At 34.2% G+C, this 22353-nt stretch overlaps 3 protein-coding genes across 4 annotated transcripts; all 3 read right to left on the bottom strand.

Moving 5' to 3' along the window:
* Positions 1885-5254, bottom strand: LOC18612690 (pentatricopeptide repeat-containing protein At3g07290, mitochondrial). Its single transcript, XM_018118625.1, has one exon. It carries the CDS (start codon positions 4954-4956, stop codon positions 2281-2283), a length of 2676 nt encoding a protein of 891 aa, XP_017974114.1. The 5' UTR covers positions 4957-5254; the 3' UTR covers positions 1885-2280.
* On the bottom strand, positions 6152-11075 carry LOC18612689 (putative quinone-oxidoreductase homolog, chloroplastic). The gene is made up of 4 exons (XM_018118919.1): positions 10829-11075; positions 8997-9138; positions 8284-8375; positions 6152-7238 (listed from the first exon to the last, which is right to left on the bottom strand). Exons 1-4 carry the CDS (start codon positions 10892-10894, stop codon positions 6549-6551), a joined length of 990 nt encoding a protein of 329 aa, XP_017974408.1. The 5' UTR covers positions 10895-11075; the 3' UTR covers positions 6152-6548.
* LOC18612687 (putative quinone-oxidoreductase homolog, chloroplastic) lies at positions 17152-20657 on the bottom strand. 2 transcript variants are annotated; one of them, XM_018118819.1, is made up of 4 exons: positions 20495-20657; positions 19957-20098; positions 19203-19294; positions 17152-18148 (listed from the first exon to the last, which is right to left on the bottom strand). In XM_018118819.1, the coding sequence occupies exons 1-4, from the start codon at positions 20558-20560 to the stop codon at positions 17459-17461; spliced, it is 990 nt and encodes a 329-aa protein (XP_017974308.1). In that variant the 5' UTR covers positions 20561-20657; the 3' UTR covers positions 17152-17458. The 2 variants fall into 2 exon arrangements, with proteins under 2 accessions (XP_017974308.1, XP_017974312.1); XM_018118823.1 differs by lacking the exon at positions 20495-20657 and adding an exon at positions 20215-20370.

The following is a 22353-nucleotide window of genomic DNA, read 5'->3' as shown; positions in this document are numbered from 1 at the left end:
CCTCTTGAGGAGTGATCCCATTAGCATGGTAGCATAGGGCATTCATGCTTTTGTGCTTAACAGCTGACACGTTGACGCATGGACCTTCTGGAAACTAAGCACCTATTCGGCCGAGAATAATTTACCGTTAATCCAAGCCCAATTCCATTAAAATTTAATTATTATATCGTTTATTATATCTTACTTTTATTAAAAAAATTTACATCTACTATTGGAATTGTTCCGAAAATAAATTCAGATTTTAATAGAACAATTAATGAATTTATATTAATTATAAATAATTTATAAACTAAAAATTTAATATTAAAAATTATTATTTAAGGTACCTTATGACTATTATCTTATTCTTATTTTATTTTGTGATGAGTAGTAATTTTATTACTCAAATTCAATTATAAAATATTTTAATCATATTTAATTAGATATAATAGTATAAAGTATTCCATTATAAAATATTCATTGTCATCTTTATATTTGTCTTGAAAGTGTTTCTATAGTTTAAAAATAGAAGTAATGTGTTTGGTTGGTCAAAAATTTAAGATTATTAACTCATATGAAACTCCTATTTAAGCTTTTAGAGGAAATTATAAATCAAAATTTCTTCAAAAAGTGGTAGTGTATAATAACAAATTATTAATAGAATTTATCTATATTTACACTCTACCCTTGAATAATTTATAAAATTATAGGGAAAACTATAGTTTTTTGACATTCACTTTTTTCACTCGGGTCAAATTATTTCTTAATTTATTTTAATAAATTATTTTAAATTAATAAAAAATTATTTCATTTTATTAATTTCTTTCACTCAAAAACTTATAATTTTGTGTAATAAAATTGAAATTTTTTTATTAAAACTAAATAAAAATATTAATCAAGTTTTTTAATATCTTAGAGCACTTGTGTATTAAATTTGTCAAACATTATTTAACTCTTTTTTTACCGTACTTTTAGAACAGTTTTACTAAAAAAAAAAAACTTATTATACGACCAAAGGCAAACAAGTTGTGAATGAGGTAAATTTATAATTCAACAAAAATTCAAAATGCATTTAGAAAATCCAGTTCCTTCTTAACAAGCACCTTTCAAATCCGAGTATAGGTAATGGGTTGCCATTTTTACTTGCTAAAGACCTGGTGGAGTCAGTCAAGTATCTCCTTTGCTTTAAGCTTGATTTGTTATCTGTTATTTATTCACAAATTATCAAGTTTGAGTCGAATTTTATTTTTTAGTTTCAACTTTGTACATTTCAAAATTTGAGGTTCTAAAACTATAAATTATTTTATGTGGTGATTATCGACCTATAAAATTCACTGTTTCATCATAAGTTATATTATATAATAATAATATATAATTAAGTATTTGTAAAAGTTACAACACTGAAATGTGGCTTTGTTCTCTATTAAACCATTACACGAGACTAATTCTATTTATCTTTTTAATTTGAAAGCATATAAAAATTATTACTTGTTAAGTCGTAGAATTACTTGAAAGATTGATCAAAATCCATCAATACAAGACAATTCGTGAGTGACCTTGGACCGCTGCTGACTCATGGTTTAGACTACAAAATTATGAGTCTATAGATACTTATCTTTGCAACTACCCCTGACTGGGCAAAACTAATAGACTACCATAATAACATTGTTTTTTTTTCTAAAGTGTATTAAAGAAAGCATACATAATTTAGGGTTGATTGCAAGTTGCATTCAACGCACGTTTTTCAGAAATTCAGGTGACAGAAAATGTGTTTGTTTGAACATTTAAGGAAGGTTAGTATAATGAATTGAAATAACTTGCTTAGCTTTCAACGTGAAACAATTCATAGTTTTAGCAAAAATTAAACAAAGAAAAGGGAAATCCAATAATCCCTGCAAATATATCTAATCTCATAAGCCTAGATTGGCAAAAGATATTCATTTAAAAAATTTAGGAGGTAATAACTAGACGCCCTATTTGCTTTACCTTCAATCCCAACAATGGGAGCAAAAATATTTCCTACTACAGTCCTAACATCTACACGGGGCTTTTCCTAGGGTATGCTTTTAACATTGTCCGGATTTTATCAGATCTAAAAAAGAAAAAACTGTGTTGAGTATGAACTAGATTTCACCTGGTAATCCTGTTGTGAGTCTGGTTTATGTTGAGTCAATGACAAGCTACCCAACAAATTTGGGACAAAACGGTAAATTTATTTCTCCTCTAGCTAGTCTGGGAGATCCTGACTTCACAGTTCAGATAAGCAATGATGCCAAATGAGAAGAAATCATGGAGCATAAACTAGATGACTGGCCTCTCTCTGTTAGCCATTTGCTCAATCAGTTTTAGAAGCTCTACGCATTTTTCAGGTTCATCACAATTTACTAGGAACTCAATGTGGGGTAATACTGCTTTTGCCTCCCCAATACTATTGTCTTTCATGAGGTCAGAAAACAGTCTTTGTGCTTCTTTGATCTTTCCTTTGTTACGCATACAGTGGATCACTGAACAATAAGATGCAAAAGATGGAAGGAAACCGTGACTGAGAATGAGATCCAAGACCTCGAGGCACTCGTTGCAGTTGCTGTTCTTGGAATGCCAATCAATGATAGAAAAACATGCCTTGTCAGGATATAAACCATCCTTCAGTATATCTTTGGTAAGATGTTCAGCAACAACAATTCTTCCCCCTTTGCATAAACCCACAATTAGAAAATTGTAGAAATCTAAAACAGACCCGCCGAATTTCTCAATTTCAGCCCGGAGCTTCAACGCATGATCAAGATCCATTTCCTTTAGAACATTTCTGGAAACACATTCATCATAATTTTCAGCAGTAGGTGGTGAACCAAAATCTAGGGGACTGATAAAACTGGAGCTTCCAGCTATAGTGACCTTGTTTGATGAAACAAACCCTGCTAGTAGAGCAGAATAGATATGACAGTTGGGTTCATATCCGTTTTTAACCATGAAAGATGTAATATCAAGGGCACGATTTAACCTACCAGCATTAACATGTGCTTTGACCAATATAGTGTATGTAACATGATTTGGAGGTACTCCTAAATCAAACATGAGATGCAGGATTCTCTCTGCATCGTCAACTCTTCCAATTTGACAGAGGCCATTAACCACGACAGTGTATGTATAGACATTTGGAGGGCAGCCAACTTGTTTCATCAGCTTCAACATGCTCAAAGACTGTTCAACCTTGCCTGCTTGAAAAAGTGCACCTACTAATATTGTGTAAGTCACAACAGAAGGAACTAAACCATGCTTTAGGATTTTCCCAAAAAATGCATATTCCTCTGTTAACTTGCATTCTTTGCTCAGAATATGAAGAAATACGTTGAACGCATGACAAGTCTTCAAACAACCATTCACAATCATCATCTTGAAAAGCTTTGATGCATCTCCAGTATTACCAATCTTGCAAAACCCATCCATAAGTGCAGTAAATGTTACTTCATCAGGATTAATTCCCTTCTTTATCATCTTACCCCAGAGCCCATTCGCAAGCTTCAGACTCCCTTGTTTGCAAAGCCCATCAATTATAGCAGTGTAACTATGACCATCAGGATTAACACCAAGTGAGTTCATCAATTCAAATATCTTGGAAGCCATATAAAAATGGCCTTCTTTGCAGAACCCATCAATCAGAATATTATATGTTATGCTGTTAGGCAATAAGCCATTATCAACAATCTTTCCCAAAAGGAGCATTGCTTTATATGGTCTGTTAATTTTACACAACCCTTCAATAAGCTCATTATAGGTACGGATATTAGGCTTGCAATTTCTTTTCTCCATCAAACTAAGAAGCTCAAAAGCAGAAATAATCTTACCTTCCTTACAATATCCATTAATCAATGCATTGTACGTAACAATTCCAGGATAAACATCCTCTTTTAACATCTGCCTAAACATCCCATTAGCGTCCTCAATCTTCCCTTCCCTGCATAATGCATCAATCAAAACGGTATAAGTATAAACGTTAGGCTTACATCCTTTCCCACTCATTTCACCAACCAAATCGAAAGCCTTACCAATCAATCCATTATCACACAAGGCCTTGACTAATACAGTGTAAGTCCGAGTACTTGGCTCGCAACCCTTTTCTTTCATCCCTTCTTTCAGAGAAAATGCTTCTTCAACCCTCCCAACCTCACATAAACCATGTATTAAAATCGAGTAAGTAACTGAATTCGCTCCACAACCATCTCGTTTGGACATAACATCAAGCACCCGAAAGGCTTCCGGGAGATCATTTTGTCTACAATAGCCCAACACTAAAGAAGTACTAATATGAGTACCCAATCCAAACCCAAGCTTCAAAGCTTTGGAAATGAACATTTCAGCTTGACACACAAAGCCAATTTTGGATAAAGCATTGATTATTGTTCTATAATCAATAGCACTGAGAACAAACCCTTCAGCTACCATTCTTTTATATACAGAAGATGCTAAAACACCCATATTTGACTTAGCTAAAGACACCAAAAGTATGCTATAACAAGGATAATTTAAGCGAAACCCGGTCTTCCTCATCTCGTCAAGCGCTTCCATTAGCTTCAAAAGATCGTTTTCACATGTACTACAATTTTTTATTAGATCAATTATAGCCTTATGAGCAATTTGAAATGAATGGGAGAATATAAGCAAGTTTAAGAGGTGGATTCTACCAGTTATAGGGTAGCAATACGTGGAGTGTTGACAAACCCATCGGAAAAATTGGAGAGCGAGTGAGGCGTTATCGTTTTGGAGGAGGATAACCTGGGCAGCGACACTGGGGTTCATGTGGGAAACTAGGGATTTGAGGGTTTGGTTTGTTTTCCAGTTTGGGTGGTTGATTAAAGATGAAGCATGATGAGCTGCGTCTTTTGGGGCTACTGCAGAAAAAGAGTAGAGAATGGAGGCAGAGATAAGGGCAGGAAATCCGCGGGGGAGCTTGACTACTAGTCTTTTTGTGAGAAACATGCAGAGAAAATACAAGGTTAGGAGATTAGAAGGAGTTAACTAGAAGAGAATGTGAAGTACCAGTATGAGAATTGCCGTGAACTGCTGAGAGAAACTGGAAAGAGGAGAGTTGGGATATGGGAGAGCGGGCCTTTTGAAGTTCAATTGTAGCCGTTGATTATGCTTATAGGCTTGGAACCAGAGCGTTTTGATGCTGCTGCCTGGTGGAAAGAGTTACTAGTATTTTTAATCAGGTGCTACTGCTACTATAATTTTTAAGCGAGGATGACTCGATTGTTGAATCAAAATGTTCAAAAATTGCAAATAGTATTTTTTTTAAGTGGTCATTCGTGTATTTCTTTTATTTACATGTATAATCTATGCTGTTATAAATTGGCTCCAAAAAATAATGGTTATAGTACTAAATAACTCCTTTTTTTTTTTTTTGTTATGTTTCCTAAATGAACTTACAATCTTTTCATTGTACCTAAATTAGCCCATATCCTATATCTAAGTTAATTCATACGTTGATAGAATTATATCCCGTGATCTTAATGGTTATTAAATTTATATCAGCTGGCATCTTTTGCACGATGAATATTGATGCAGTAAAATGACTTGAATGAGAACATTTTTCTTTCGAGATAAATCATTTTAATTTATCAATTTCACCATTGAAAAACATTGCATCATCTATTATAAATATGAAATATATCATAAACTTATGACCGTTAAAGTCACGTGCATCACATAATTTTCTTTTATCAATATAAAAACTTATAATAAAAGTTTATTTTGATACAATAAAAAATAAAAATTTTGTTAAAAAATTTAAGTTAGTTAATATTTTATTTTACAATTTTTAAGAAGTTTTAAATTTTAAAATTTGACCGCATTGCAAAGTAAGAGATATGAAAAATGCTTATTATAAAACGACTCAAGAGATATACAAAACACGCATTCAAATATATGATTTATTGATCAGTACATAATCTCTTATCTAAATAATAGAGTTCGAATCTTTTCCCCCAATCAAAAAAAAAAAAATGCAATACACCTTAGAACCTTCTCTTTGGAACCTTGTAAAATATTAATTTTGGAATGGACTTGGGAGAAAGGATTTTCTATTCTATAGATAAAATGAATCTTTCTCTTTCGTTTGTCCTCGTCCCTCTCTTTTCCTTCATCTCATTGGTGCCCAAACATTTGACAAATATAAGCAGCCAAAATGGCATCCTCAGTCTTCATTTGCTAGAACCAGGTCTTCCACTTACAACACAAAATAATAAACTTTTGAAACCCTGCTGCTTTACATCCAGAGTCCAACCTTAAGCATCTGCTAAAAGCCTAAAAACCATTTCATAAACAAAATTCACATATCCTAACTATCCACAGTACCAAATCCTGATTATCCCAAGTATCATCATACGTAATTCATAACAAAATACACCAAACATCGTTGTTCTAAGTACCAGCAAAAGCACCACATAAAACCCCACATTATCATTTGCATTGTTCAATTTCAATACTGACAACTTATGAATATTCAAATGGCTCATAAGCAACCTCAATCACTGAACTATATAAAAACTACAGTAGGTATTCTTCATAAACTAAGGCTCCACAATTATCTTCCCAGTAGCATGGCCAGCAATGCTCTTAGCCCAAGCATCTTCAGCCTTACTCAGGGGATGCTTTGAATCAATTACTGTCTTAAGCTTTCCCTCCTTCACCAACTTCACAAGATAATCAAGGTTCTCTTTCTTAGGTGTCATTATCATAGGTACCAGCTGCTTCTTGGAGAAGGTAAGCTTTTTCAAAGCAAAAGTCATTAAAGCACTAGGGCCAGGAGTAATATCTATTACCTTCCCATTTGCACTCAAATTAGGCTCAAAGGTAGACCAAGGAATGCCCATTGCACAGTGGATCACTGCATCATATTTGCGACCAGAAGGGCTCTTCAGAGCTGCCCCATCAGGAGTCTTGTAGTCAAGAACTTCATCTGCCCCCAGGCTCTTGACAAGATCCATGTTACGAGCCCCACAAGTGGCTGTCACATGTGTGTTTCCAAGCTTTGCCAGTTGAACTGCATACTGACCTACGCCACCTGAAGCAGCAGTAATTAGGAGATTTACTTGCTGGCAGCTTCTGTCAAGCTTGATCCCAGCGGACTGGGTGAGTGCCTGGTGAGCTGTAAGGCCAGCAATAGGCAAACCTGCACCTTCAGCAGCTGATACTTCTGGAGGCCTTGCAACTGTCAAACTCTCCTTAGCCACAGCAAATTCAGCTAGTCCACCTCCAGTCTGTCATTGCAAAAATATATTCATAATAGATGGTGGCCATAGCAAATGACATAAATGATGCTGTGTTGCTCATAATACAACCAGAATATGAAATCACCATACCACAGGCCCACAGTAATAATATCTAGGTCTTCTCACAGCCAAATGCCTCACAAAGTGGTAGTACAATGACTTCCTCGGAAATGATAGTCACATAGACAAAAGTAGCATTCAAAACATGATACAGCTCAATATGAAAATTAAGAAGGCGCAAAAAATATCTGGGGCTGGGAATTTTCCTATAGCTTGAATCAACAAATAGGCCAGTGGAATGTCAAACATACATATGTTTCCCGTGAAAGGCTTACCATTTAAAAAGTTAATCTTTCTATCTACAAGGAAAAGCAACCTACAATCAGAAATATAACAGCTTTTCAAATTCCGGGGATGACAAGACACAAAGGTTTCATTAACTTTGATTCATCCAAACAGGCAAGCAGAGCAATGCTCAGCAGATGTCATGACTAGAGATAACCAAGGCCACTCATTGGAAGATTGGCATGGTTCATTTGGAGAGAAAAAGCTAGCACTGATCCTTGAAAATACTTTATAAGGGTCTATGAAATAATAATTTTCTTCCATTATTGGATTCTAAAGACATCAATTCTGAAGTGGATTCTTTGGCTGTAAGAAGTCCTTTTTATTCCAAAAATTGTTGGGGTTGCACCCAAGTCCGGTTGCACTAAAGTCCTACCAAACTTCAGCACCTGATTAATTGACTGAGCTAACACCCAAAGACACAAATGCCATCAATTTTCCAAATTTATCCACTAGGCTAGTACATTGCTAGTACTTCTTCCACTGTTCATGAGAAATATCCTTTTCTGATTATTCTCAGAATGATTGATGACACACTACCCTACAACTTGTGTGCAAAACTAGCCAGTCATTCAGATTATTACAATATGATAGTGCCTCTTCAGTGAAGAGCCTGCTAGATTGGACTTCTAAAATGAATAAAAATTTGGACATGATTAAAACCAGAAGAATAAGAATGACAACTTACAGCATGGCTAAAAATAGCCACAACTTTATCCCCAGCATTGTAATTCTTGACTCCTGGTCCAACCTTTATCACTTCTCCAGCTACATCAGTACCTGCTCCACCAAAAGTTCTTTAGCCAATGGTTGAAGAAAGGCAACCAAAAGATTAGAAGAAAGAAAAGTGCAATGCTTCACAGAGACCAGTGAACAAGGAAAATTATAATTCAAAGTTGGATACTTTTAATGTAAGTTGCAATCGATATATGATAGTGAGCCAAATTTACTTTTGAGATATAAAGTCTTTACATTTAGAAAAGACCAATTCCATAACAATGGGACCCCATAATTTACCATAAGATTCCCACAAGTGGTTGAATTAAGAGATTTTTTTACCAGTAATTTACTTTTGCTAGTTAATAAACACACAGATATCCCTTAGTGAACAAATAGACACATTTTGCCTACTAAGAACAGCCACTAATGCACAATCCATAAATGTATTGATGCAGATTAAATTACCATGTCGAATCATCCAAATGATATTAAACAAGTCATTATTTAGAATGCACTTCTTGGGATTTTGACATAGTAAGAAAACCCAGATTTGTAAGACAGATGTAAGCTTAAGAGTAAGCTAATAATGTCAAATAAATACAAATATCATTCAGCCGATTAAAAGAAAGAGTCTCAAGAAGATTACAACTTTGAAACGGCCACAAGAAAAAAGTAAACTACCAGGTATATAGGGGAATTTGCGAGGTAAAAAGGGCCGCAGTACCCCTTTCTGCAGTTTCCAGTCAACTGGATTGAGACTAGAGGCCTCCAGTTTTAGCAGAACTTCGTCTTGTTTAGGAGTGGGAATCGGAACTTCAACATGCTGCAACAGGCATAAAAACTCGCAGCTGTTATAACATCAAGTCTCTCGGGCAGTCTTTTAAAGTTCACAAAAGCAGGAAAATGCTGGAAGCACATTTGCAAAAAAGATGTTACCACTTTGCTGTCAACGTCTCAGACCCTTTCTTAGATTCCTTAGAGCAAATCCTGAACTCAACCATTCATTTCTTTCCATTCTAGAAATTTCAGTTTCCTAATGCCTACCCTCTCTTGAAGCTTTCAATCAAAATTTATTTCGATGATAAGGTTTTAAAACCCTTCTTCCCCCTTCCTTTGATCAATAAAGCACTAGACTACCAACCTTAATTGAAATGTCCATTTAAGAAAAAAAATGAACTGCGTATAGACCCCTCTTCTCATATAACACCATGAGATTTTTTTTTTCCAAGTAAAACTTTATATTTTAATTCTGTTTTCATAAGGGTATCAAATTTCCACTAAAAATCCTTTTAATTTTCACTAAAAAAGACAATAAGACTTTATATTTAAGAACCTTATTTTATATATTAGAATCTTAAATTCCTAATGTTAATGTTTTATGTTTTATGATGGGGACTGGGTGGAGTTACCTCATAGAGGCCAATCAGGTGTTGCAGATGTTCTGGGATAAGAAGATAGATTAAAGCATGAGGAGGGTTGTTCAAGCAAGTTTATGTCCATCTATGGGGTATAGTTGCAGCAAAACTTGAATGTTTGACTATTAACGACTTCACTCCATGAGGAAAAGCAAGTTAAAAAGAATGTTGTGGAGGGATCAGCCTTAAATTAAAGAAGTTTCTAACTAAGGGGGTTCTGGAAACTTGTTCCAACCTCCTCTTCAGGTCTCTCGGGTGATCTAATTGTCTCGTTGGGTTCCTGGGTTTTGAGCTTCTGTTAGCATTGTTTTGAGGGCTTTTTACTTTTGCTGCATTCTGTATTCTGGTGTATCCTTGTAAGCAGGACTTGCTTGCACTTGAGTTTAAACAAGCAAGTTTTTGATTAATGAAATTACTGGCTCGGCAAAAATAAAAAATGATTTATGAAGCAGACATAAAAACAAAACAATATAGGATCTATAATGTCAATACGCAATAACGTCAAACTTATGAATTTAAAATTACGAATACTCTGTCGACACTCTAAGCATAAGTAGATAAAATAAAATTCCCACCAGAACACATTTGACATAAAAGAAAATTCATTAAAATTGCAGAAAACTGCAAACATCATTTCTTCGCATCACTTTTGTCAATAAGGAGATTTTACTCACCTCAGAGCAAATCCGTAATTTCCCCTTTTTTTTTAATTATAACATACAAAAAACTTGTCCTTGATTTTATTAAACTATAAAAACGTTAGCGATATTGAAGTGGTTTTTCCTCATCCTTACTAAACTATAAAAATGTTAGCGATCATGTATTGAGGAAGAAGTTGTAAAAAATTACGATTTTTATTATCTTTTTAGTGAAAATTATAAATCTCTTTTATCTTTTTCATAACAATTTAATATTATTTACTCCTTGAGAAAACAATAGTACTAAGATATTATTTTCAAAAAAGGTTATGTTATGTGCAAAAAAATCATATAAAAAAAGGTTTATGTCTACCTTTAAAAACGTAAGTCATTCCCTTGTGTTTGAACTTTTGAACCCGGCAAATAAGATCAAATACATAATTGGAATAAAGTAAATTACCTTCAAACCAGAAGCTCCTCCGCCATAACTAGTGTACTGAACCGCATGCATCAGATCCTCCGCCATTTTTTTCTGAGAGGAAAGTTTGGTGCGAAGGCAAAAAGACAGAGCAAACTGAGAAGGACAAACACGGGAGGTGATACAGTAACCAGGAATTCCAGATGTGGGGCCCACCTGGACAAATAGACGGATTGCAACGTTCCCGCGTCGAGAGATTTCACTGAACCTCCCTTTTTGCGTGGGAGAAGTTGGTAGGCTGTGAAGGTGAATAAGGAAACAAAACAATCCTAAAGTATTTTTGTCTATATTAGTCGCCTTGGCCTTACCCCAATGTACTTTTTTTTTTCTATATTTTTCTTCCTCAATCAGTAATAAAATCATTTTTTGTTACACGTGGCTGTTTCTTTGTCAAGTAATTTGGCGGCATAGAATGAGAGAAGATAAGATAATGTCAAAAGCTGACGGCTTCCCAGCTGCTCCGGTCCCCATCAGGCAAAATTTGCCTTGAAAATCAAGTTTTCAACTTTTCTATATTGATTTTTACAAAAAAGAAAAAGAGGATTGGTTGTTTTTTCTTTTCATTAAAGGATGGGCACGAATTTCTTTTTAATTTTCAAAAGAAAACATCAATGATTGAAAAGTCATCCTTTTCTTTTATATGTTTTAATTTGTAAATTTAATTAATGATTGAAAAGTCGGATTGAGAATTGGACCAATGATACTATCCATTCTTAATTTAATCGGTTCAATTTTAATAATTTATATTAAAAAAAGAAAAACATTAAATATATATTAAATATGATTAAAAGGTATAAAAATGGTTCATCCTTTAATTAGTAATTAAGAGGGTAAGAATTTAAATCTTATCACTAATAAAAATTTGTTAAAAATAAAGATTTATACTTGATGCAATGTATAGTTTTTATAAACTGTTAGCTTGCCAAATGCTACAACTTTACTAATGAGATAAAATTATAAATTTATAAAAATTTAAAATTAAATATTAATAATTTACTTTAAAAAATACAAAAAAAATTCCTTTCTAAATTTTTGTTCTTCTTCTACTTTTTTTTTTATCTGTCCGACTTCATCCTCTTATTCTCCTCTTCTTCTATTAAAATTAAGTTTTTCATTTAAACTGGTATGGAATTGGATCAATGTTTTGAATTGTGCTTTAAGGGTACAAAAGGCTGTTCTGGCGTTATGGCCTTTGCTGTTATGGAATTAGGAACAAACTAAGAATGGTTTGTCATTGTTGGCTAAATTTTGTTGTGTATATGAGATGGTTTGACTTCTTGTTGTTCTTAATTATTGTGAAGCTGCCTTTTTGTGTTACAATTGGTTGTTTTTTAAAGGGTTATCACGATTAGTGTTTGTTATTATCTAGATGAGATGTCGCCTAAAACATAAGCAACGACTAGAGACACAGAGGAGCAGAATGTTCTTAACAAGACTTTTGTTAGGCCATATACATCAGTCACACGGGGTCGAGGAAGACATTGTTGGTCCCAAAAAGGAGTGTTAGAGGGGGATGAATCACACTTACAAATAATTTTGAAAGAAATCATTTGAGTCTCAAATCTTTTGAAAGAATTAAGATGGATTGTTTGAAAATTTATTGAGGTTAATGAACACGAAGTAAAGAAAGGTTAAAAGAAATGGACAAAGCGTAATATTTATAGTGATTCAGTCCACCTGACCTATATTCACTATTTTGATTTTCTTAATTAAGAATTTTTAACCAAACTTTATTAAAACCAGTAGAATTAACAGCTTCCAACTAGCTTTTACAAAGTAAACTTTTAACCTAAGCTCTAAACCTTTACAATAATTCTTTAGAGTATCTTGCACACTTTAATTAGCCACCACTCAACACTAGTAAGTAGTATTGCCAACCTTTGTGAGTGGGTGAGAGAAAAATCTATTTTTCTCTTATTCTTTAGACTAGGGTGAAAGGAAGGGAATAGTGTTTTAGAACACATCCTTGCTAGCACGTTGAAGGTTTGGCAATCCCACCCTCTTGTAGGGATTTCTCTATTCACCATGTGGACTTTTGTTAGAGGCTGCATAAACATTTATTGGACAGCTTTGTCTGCAACAACCGAGCTTGGTGTGAGGTCTCTTAGAGGAGTTGTTTGGTGTAGTTTGGACAAGGAATCAAACTTTCCTTTGTCCCTAAGGTAATGACCAGATCACATATATGTGTTATTGCATTACAAATAATCCAAAAACCCATGAAAGAGACCATGGGTGAAAAGGTCAATTTTAATTGTTACTCTTCTACGTTTGTATTTTGTTTTATTTTTGTTATTTGCATTATGATGCATGGTTGGACCTTTCCCATTAGACACATGCTTGATGCCTATTTAGTAAGGTTTGGTGCTAAACATGTGTAATGGGTAAGATACGTGCTTGTTATACCTATCTAAGAAAGGTTAGTGTTAGACATGTTTATTGCATGAGACACATGGTTGATGCCTATCTAAAAAAGCTTGGTGCTAGACATGTGCAATGTGTAATACACATGCTTGTTATACATATCTAGCAAAGGTTGGTGCTAGACATGTGTATTAAATGAGACACATGCTTGTTGTTTATCTAGCAAAACTTGGTGCTAGACATGTGTAGTGGGTAAGACACACGCTTGATACCTATCTAGCAAGGATTAGTGCTAGATATGTGTAGTGGGTAAGACACACGCTTGATACCTATCTAGCAAGGATTAGTGCTAGATATGTGTAGTGGGTAAGACACATGTTTGTTATACTATCTAGTAAGGCTTGGTGCTAAACATGTGTATTTAGTGAAACACGTGCTTGTTGCCTATCTACCAACGCTTGATGCTAGACATATGTGGTGAGTGAGACACATGCTTGATGCTTTAAGTAGTGGAGGTTATGGCACTACTCCATTGGTTAAGAGACCTTTGACTTGAATCTTATTTATTTGACAATTCCATTTAGGTGAACACTTAGATTAAATCTTAGAAATGGTGCTCAACTAAGCTAATTATGGGTTTGGATTATGATCTTCCCTTTATGGTGTAATGAGGTTTGATAATTTGATGGTGATGACCTTGTGAGAGAGGCTTATGATGGAAGAATGCAGATTCCCTCTTGTTGGACCTAAGTTGCCATTCAAAAGAACTCAAAATTTATATTCTAGTCAAGAAGGATTGATCCTTGAGGCTCAAAAGGTTGATCCCTAACATCCAAAAGCTGTTTGAAAGCTTTCTGGCTAGGAGGGATCGACCCTTAAATTAGAAAGGGTTGACTTTTAGCATTTAGTAGCCATTTACAATCTTTTTGTTAAGGAGGGATTGACTCCAAGACAAAACCTACAAGATAAGTTCTGTGCGATAAAGATCGACCCCTTGAGGCCAAAAGGTTAATCCCCTGTACCTAAATTAAATTCTTCAATCTTTTTGAGTGTTTTTCAAGAGCCATTGGTTGGTACCTTTCTCCCAACTTCTAAAGGAGTTTTCATACATGTATAAGCTCATCTAATTGATGCACAAAACATTGTTCATCTATGATTTGAATAGGATTTGGCTTTGAAAACAAGGTGCATGGTTTGCAAATAAAGGCATTGTATTATTAATGAATCATGCTTGGCTTATTCCCTTGCATTATTCAGTCTCTATGTTATATTCTTGTTTTCAAACCTTATGTTTTCGGTTTTTAAATACGTGACTTAGTTTAGATCGCCATCTCAGGAGGGATCCTCGAGTCTCGTTTGATATGTATGCTAAGTGGTCAATTATGGAGCTTACTTGTACCAGGTTACGTTCCATTGACAAGTCTATTTTAGTAATGTAACTATAAATGTTGGCTTACACTCTTATTTTGTAGCCAAGAATGACAACGTATTTTGGTGCACATACATACATACATATATACATACATGCATACNCCCATGAATTTCATTTAAATTGTTCACCCAAAGTTGGATTTCGGTTTTGCTATACATGTTATATATATTAGGATATATATATATATATATGTATGTATAGGCATGGGTTTAGTGTGATGGCTCGAGGGCCCACGTGGGCACATGGGTTGTGTGAGATGGATGGCGTCATGACTTGATATATGTAAGTGGCAAAATGAGCTTGGTGTTTGTTGTTGAATGAAGGTACATTTATGCATTTTTTTGCTGAGGTTTGCAGATATTTGATTATACTTGTGATGGTACTATGTATAGGTGTTCTTGACAAGCAAGGCTTATTTGGATTAAGGGGTCCTATTTTCTTGATTCTTGCACGGGTAGTGACCTGAGATTAGGTTGTGACATATAGGGTTGCCATAGAAAGTCTTGGGATCACTAGGAGGAGATTGTACTTCAATATTGTCAAAAATAAACTTTGGAATTGCCAAAAAAAGTCTTTGGGTTTCTAGGAAAAATTGAGATGATATTTTTACTTCAAAATTATTGAAAAGAATTATGGGGTTGCCAGAAAATTAAAACTTTAGGGTTGCCAAGAAAACCTGTCATGAAAATCGTAGTTTCCATAGAAAAGAAAAACCTAGAGTTGTGAGAAAAAAACATTAGAAAAAGATTTGCTTTATGATGTAAATTTTACTTTGGCGTTGCTAAAGAATGTTGTGGGTTTATCAGAGAATTAAAGATGAAGATTCTTTAATCTTTAATGTTGCATTGTTCGACAAGAAATGGTCTTTTTCTTTTCTTTAATGTCGCATTGTTAACTATTGATTGATTGGCTTTTATTTAATATCATAACATTCGACAGAAGACATTGGAATTTATGATGCAATAATGTTGAATTCTTCTAAGATATCTTCGGCAAATCATCAATGTTTGAGATTGAAATTTTATGAGATACCCCCTCATAAGAATGTAAGAAGTTATTCATGATACCCATATGGCGGGAAAAGACTGAATGAAATTGATTTTCAAAGTTTGCAAAAGATGATGCTTTGAAAAAAATTGATCCATGCCCTTTGGAGGGAAAACATTGAGTGGGGATGCATATTTTATGCGTTTATTTGAAAAGAGTAAGCAAGATTGACCATAATTGATCAAGAACGATTAAAATATTCATACCAATGTATGAAAAGATGGTTAACTTTCTTTAGGACATAAGGCAACTAGAAAGGACTAATCAAGTCAAAGAATCAAGTGCCTAATCCATGAGATGATTTTCGAAAAGTGATCATTCCAAAATGATTTATGGAGACTTTTAGGAAACTTTGAAGAGCACATTTGTCAGTCAAATTTTGAAAGATACCTTTACCACACGTCAAAAGTATCCAGATGGTGAGTGAGCAAAAAGCACATGAAAAATTGTGAGAATGATGAGTGGAAGAATGACTTTCGCTTGAATTTTGCTGGATTTTCTTTCAGCTTCATAATGGTTTATGTGGACATGATTCCTCAAGGCTATGTTGCAAACCATTGGTCAAAGTGATGTTGTAAGAACAAATGATGTATCTATAAAATGACTTCACATGATTCCGGCACTAAATGAAGCGTTGAAAAGCTTTTTGATTTGAAGCCTTTTTGTTTAAAATGATCAGCATTAAGCTCATGTTAAAAATAACTTTATTTTTTTTTTAATTCAAATTGATCTTTCTACTCAAGAGAAAATGCCGATTTATCTTCCACCATTGTGAACCCAAGACCTACGTCAAAGGATGTCATGTGTCATAAGGACGAAGGATGTAAGGATATCAATAAAATTAGATATGTCACATAATTTTCTTTTGTCAATATAAAAGACTTTTTTTTAAATAAAATTTATATTTTAATATAATAAAAAATAAGAATTTTGTTAAAAAATTTTGAGATGGTTTAAAGATTTATTTCTTGTTTTAATAAAAAAAAAATGCTCAAAAAAGACTCCCTGTAGTTTAATCTTTTATTCTACAATTTTTAAGAAGTTTTAAATTTTGAAATATGATCACATTGCGTAGTGAGAGATAAGTTCAATTGATATGAAAAATGCTTATTGTAAGATGCATGCAAAATTAATGATGTATCATCAAGCATTTGATTGGATTTGAGAGAAAATGGAGTGGGAGTTCATATAACTCTTTAGAACCTTCTCTTTTTTTCTTGTCTCTTTGGAACTTTCTAAAATATTAACTTTAGAACCCATTTCAGAGAAAGAATTTTATTGTGTGTGTTTCTTTACTCCTTTTCTCCTCTCCCCTCTCTTTTGGTTTATCTCATTGGTGATCAAACATTTGATAAATCTAAGCAGCCAAAATGGCATCCTCAGGCTTCATTTGCTAGAACCAGGTTTTCCACTTACAACACAAAATAATGAACTTTTGAAACCCGGCTGCTTTACATCCAGAGTCTAATCTTAAGCATTTGCAAAAAGCCTAAAAGCATTCATAAACAAAGTTCACATATCCTAATTATCCACAGTGTCAAATCCCGATTATCCCAAGTATCATATGCAATTGATAACAAAATACACTGCACAGCCAGCAACATGATCTCCAAACATCAGTGTTCTAAATACCAGCAAAGCACAACAAAAAACCCCACCTTATCATTTGCATTGTTCAATAATGAGTACTTACGAGTATGTGAATGCCTCATAAGCAACCCCAATCACTGAATTGTATAAAACTACAGTAGGTATCACTTACACTTCATAAACTAAGACTCCACAATAATCTTCCCAGTGGCATGGCCATCAATGCTCTTAGCCCAAGCATCTTCAGCCTTACGTAGGGGATGCTTTGAATCAATTACTGTCTTAAGCTTTCCTTCCTCCACCAACTTCACAAGATAGTCAAGGTTCTTTTTCTTAGGTATCAGCATTAATGGAACCAGCTGCTTCTTCGAGAAGGTAAGCTTTTTCAAAGCAAAAGTCATTAAAGAACTAGGGCTAGGAGTAATATCTATTACCTTCCCATTTGCACTCAAATTAGGCTCAAAGGTAGACCAAGGAATGCCCACTGCACAGTGGATCACTGAATCATATTTGCGACCAGAAGGGCTCTTCAGAGCCGCCCCATCAGGAGTCCTGTAGTCAAGAACCTCATCTGCCCCCAGGCTCTTGACAAGATCCATGTTACGAGCCCCACAAGTGGCTGTCACATGTGTGTTTCCAAGCTTTGCCAGTTGAACGGCATACTGACCTACGCCACCTGAAGCAGCAGTAATTAGGAGGTTTACTTGCTGGCTGCTTCCGTCAAGCTTGACCCCAGCAGACTGGGTGAGTGCCTGGTGAGCTGTGAGGGCAGCAACGGGCAAACCTGCACCTTCAGCAGCTGATACTTCTGGAGGCCTTGCAACTGTCAAACTCTCCTTAGCCACAGCAAATTCAGCTAGCCCACCTCCAGTCTGTCATTGCAAAAATATACTCATAATAGAAGATGGCCTGAGCAAATAACATAAATTATGCTGAATTGCTGATGATACTAGCAGAAGATAAGATCACCATACCACTGGCCCGCATTAATAATATCTAGGTCTTCTCACAGCTAAATGCCTCGCATATTGATAGTAATATCACTTCCTCAAAAATGATAGTCACATAGACAAAAGATGATTGCATTCAAAACATAATACAGCTCAATATGAAAAGTAGGAAGGTGCAAAAAAATCTGGGGCTGGGGATTTTCATATAGCTTGAACCAACAAATAGGCCAGTGGAATGCCAAACATACATATGTTTTCAGAGAAAGGCTTACCATTTAAAAAGTTAAATCTTTCTATCTACAAGAAAAAGCAACCTACAATCAGAAATATAACAGCATTTCAAATCCTGCGGATGACATCACACAAAGGTTTCATTTACTTTGATTCATCCAAACAGGCAAGCAGGGCAATGCTCAGCAGATGTCATGGCTAGAGATAACTAAGGCCGCTCATTGGAAGATTGACATGGTTCATTTGGAACAAAAAAAGCTAGCACTGGGCCTTGACAATACTTTATGTGGGTCTATGAAATACTAATTTTATTCCATTGTTGGATTCTGAGGACAAATTCTGAAGTGGATTGTTCGACTGTATGGAATTCCATTTTTTGTCTTTTCAGGAATTGTTGGGGTTGCATGCAAGTCCGGTTGCACTAAAGTCCAACCAAACTGCAGCACCCATTTAATTGATTGAGCTAATACCCAAAAACATAAATGCCATCAATCCTCCAAATTTATCTACCATGCTAGTACATTGCTTGTGCTTCTTCCACTCTTCATGAGAAATATCCTTTTCTGATTATTCTCAGAATGATTGATGACACACTACCCTACAACTTGTGTCCAAAAATAGCCAGTCACTCGCATTATTTCAATATGATAGTGCCTCTTCAGTGAAAAGTCTGCTAGGTTGGATTTCTATACTGATTACAAATTTGGACAAGATTAAAGCCAGAAGAATAAATATGACAACTTACAGCATGGCTAAGCATAGCCACAACTTTATCCCCAGCATTGTAATTCTTGACTCCTGGTCCAACCTTTATGACTTCTCCTGCTACATCAGTACCTGCTCCACCAAAAGTTCTTTAGCCAAGGGTTGAAGAAAGGCAATCAAAAGATTAGGAGAAAGAAAAGTGCAATGCTTCTCAGAGATCAGTGAACAAGGAAACTGATGATTCGAAGTTGGACGCTTTTAATGTAATTTGCAAATGAAATATGATAGTGAGCCAAATTTACTGCTGAGATATAAAGTCTTAACATTTATAAAACACTAATTCCCTAACAATGGGACCCCATAAATTATCATAAGATACTGACTAGTGCTTTAACTAAGAGACCTTTTGACCAGTAATTTACTTTTGGTGGTTAATAAATACAAAGATATTCCTTAGTTAGCAAATAGACACATTCTGTCCATTAACAATAGCCTTAGGTAACAAATAGACACATTTTGTCTATTAACAACAGCCACTAAAGCACAATCCATAAATGTAATTGACGCAGTGTAAATTACCATGTTGAATCATCCAGACGATATTAAACAAGTCATTATTCAGAATGCACTGCTTGGGAGTTTGACATAGTAAGAGAACCCAGATTTGCAAGACAGATGTAAGTTTAAGAGTAAGCTGATAATGTCAAACGAATACAAATATCACTTGCGGATTAGAAGAAACAGTCACGAGAAGATTACAACTTTGAAAAGGCCACAAGAAAAAGGTAAACTACCAGGTATGTAGGGGAATTTGCGAGGCAAAAAAGGCCGCAGTAACCCTTTCTGCATTTTCCAGTCAACTGGATTTAGACTAGTTGCCTCCAGTTTTAGCAAAACTTCGTCTTGCTCTAGAGTGGGAATCGGAACTTCAACATGCTGCAACAGGCATAAAATTCGCAGCCGTTATGCCATCAAATCTCTCAAGCATTTGTTTTTTTAAAGTTTATGAAAGCAGGAAAATGCTGGATGCACATTTGCAAAAAATATGTTACCACTTTGCTGTCTGCAAATCCTGAACTTGACCATCCATTTCTTTCCATACTGGAAATTCCAGTTTCCGAATGCCTACCCTCTTAAAAATATCTCAAAGCTTTCCATCAAAATTTATTTATTCAATGATAAGGTTTTAAAACCCTTCTTCCCCCTTCCTTGATCAATAAAGCACCAGACTAACAACCTTTTTTGAAATGTCCACTCAAAAAAATTAAGATAAAATACAAAACAGTAATATAAACACAACCCAAATCACATAATTGGAATCAAGTAAATTACCTTCAAACCAGCAGCTCCTCCGCCATAACTACTGTATTGAACCGCATGCATAAGTGTCTCCGCCATTTTTTCTGAGAGGAGAGGAGATAAAGCCGAAGCCCCTTTTAAGTTTAAAGGCAAAAAGAAACAGGGAAGGTGGTAGTAGGGGATATCTTGGCCGTTTGATACTTGGATTTATGGTAACCAGGTATTCATATGTAGGGTCCACATGGATAAATAGACGGCCATACCCCTATTCCAACATTTTCGCAGGAAGCCTCGTAACACAACAGAGCGAAAGATTTCACTGAATTTCCGATTTTGCGTGGGTGAAATTGGTAGGCTCTAGGAGGTGAATAAGAAAACAAAACAATCATAAAAGGTATCGGCCAGACAAGATGCCCGTAAAAGCTAAATCATATATTACTTGTTTGATTCACGAAAACAAATAAAAATAAAATAAAATAATTTTTTTTATAAAAATAAAATATAATAATTATTATTTAGTTTAATATGATGAATAGAATAGAGTAAGAATAATTATTATAATTATGTTTAGTTGATAAAAATAATTTTAAAATAGAAAAAGAATAGAAAATAAAAAGATAAAAATAACTTTTATTACCTATATTATTATTTATTATTATTTTATTTTTTAAATATTAAAAATTTATTTTAATTTAATCATTAATATTTACCTCTAAAATTAATTATAGCAGTGTCAAATACAAACTCAACAACATAAATCATAGTTATTATTGTGAAAATATTGATAAATGGGAGACAATTGTTTGTGAGAATTGGTGGTTTAGGGCCATTTACTTGGGCCTTCTGTAGCTCCAATTATTGGATAAAAGTGTCCAATTAATTTTGGTAGGTACTTCCAATATTTCAACACTTCCTATAATTGTTAGTGATAAGTAAATGCCCTTAGCTGGCACTTCTCCTTCAAAATTTTATCCAAAAGAAAACATTTATTAGTAACATGGCCTTTTGGAACTTGGATCCATCAAAGAAACTTTTCTTAGGGTTATAATGTTAATCCACGAACAATAACGTATTATCGAATAAGTTTTTTGAGATTTTAATTTTTACTCTCGAGATATCTTGAAATAGAAANTTTTTAATTTATATTTTCACTTAAAAATTTTAAAATTAATATTTTAAAAATATTAATATTTTATTTATAATTTCAATATTATTATGGTTAAAATATTAATATTGTTTAATTTTTTAATATAAAATATTAATTTTATAAGTTTAAGTTTGTAATTTTTCAAAGAAAGTAAGGACATTTTAATTCAAAATATTTTGAATTCTATTCCCATGTGCATGGAATAACTAATACCATAGAGAGAGGTGGTATTAGCTATTCCAAAGTTTATGACAGTTTTGAAGACTTCCTCTATAAACATACAAAACATAGGAAAATTTTTTTTGAGGGAATAAAGGGGAAATGGCTTAGCCATTCTCCCAACCAAACATGCTAACAGTTCATAGTAAAAGTCTACCTAAAACTACATGTCATACTTTATAATTAATAATCAGGTGACACTGTATAATTGTATATTTCATGATGGCATGCTTCATAGTAAAATAATATAACAATCTTAATGGTATACAAACTACATGGCATACAAATATTACAACCCTAATATCAGCATACATCTAAATGACATGTCATAGTTACATTGATCTTAGTAATATATGCATCTATATGGCATTGTTGGTAAATCATGCACTTAACTTACACAAAAACATAGAGGATACTAAATTTTTTTTGCCAAAGTAAATCAAATTTTGGTATGTTTAACATAAATTATCCTACCTACAAGGAAGAAGATAAGTAGACCTTTCAACCGTAGCTGTTGAAATTCACA

Source organism: Theobroma cacao, chromosome 1, assembly GCF_000208745.1.
Source record: "Theobroma cacao cultivar B97-61/B2 chromosome 1, Criollo_cocoa_genome_V2, whole genome shotgun sequence".
NCBI lineage: Eukaryota > Viridiplantae > Streptophyta > Magnoliopsida > Malvales > Malvaceae > Theobroma > Theobroma cacao.
Note: the sequence above shows the minus strand (reverse complement) of the source record. Positions and strands in the feature narration are given on the sequence as shown.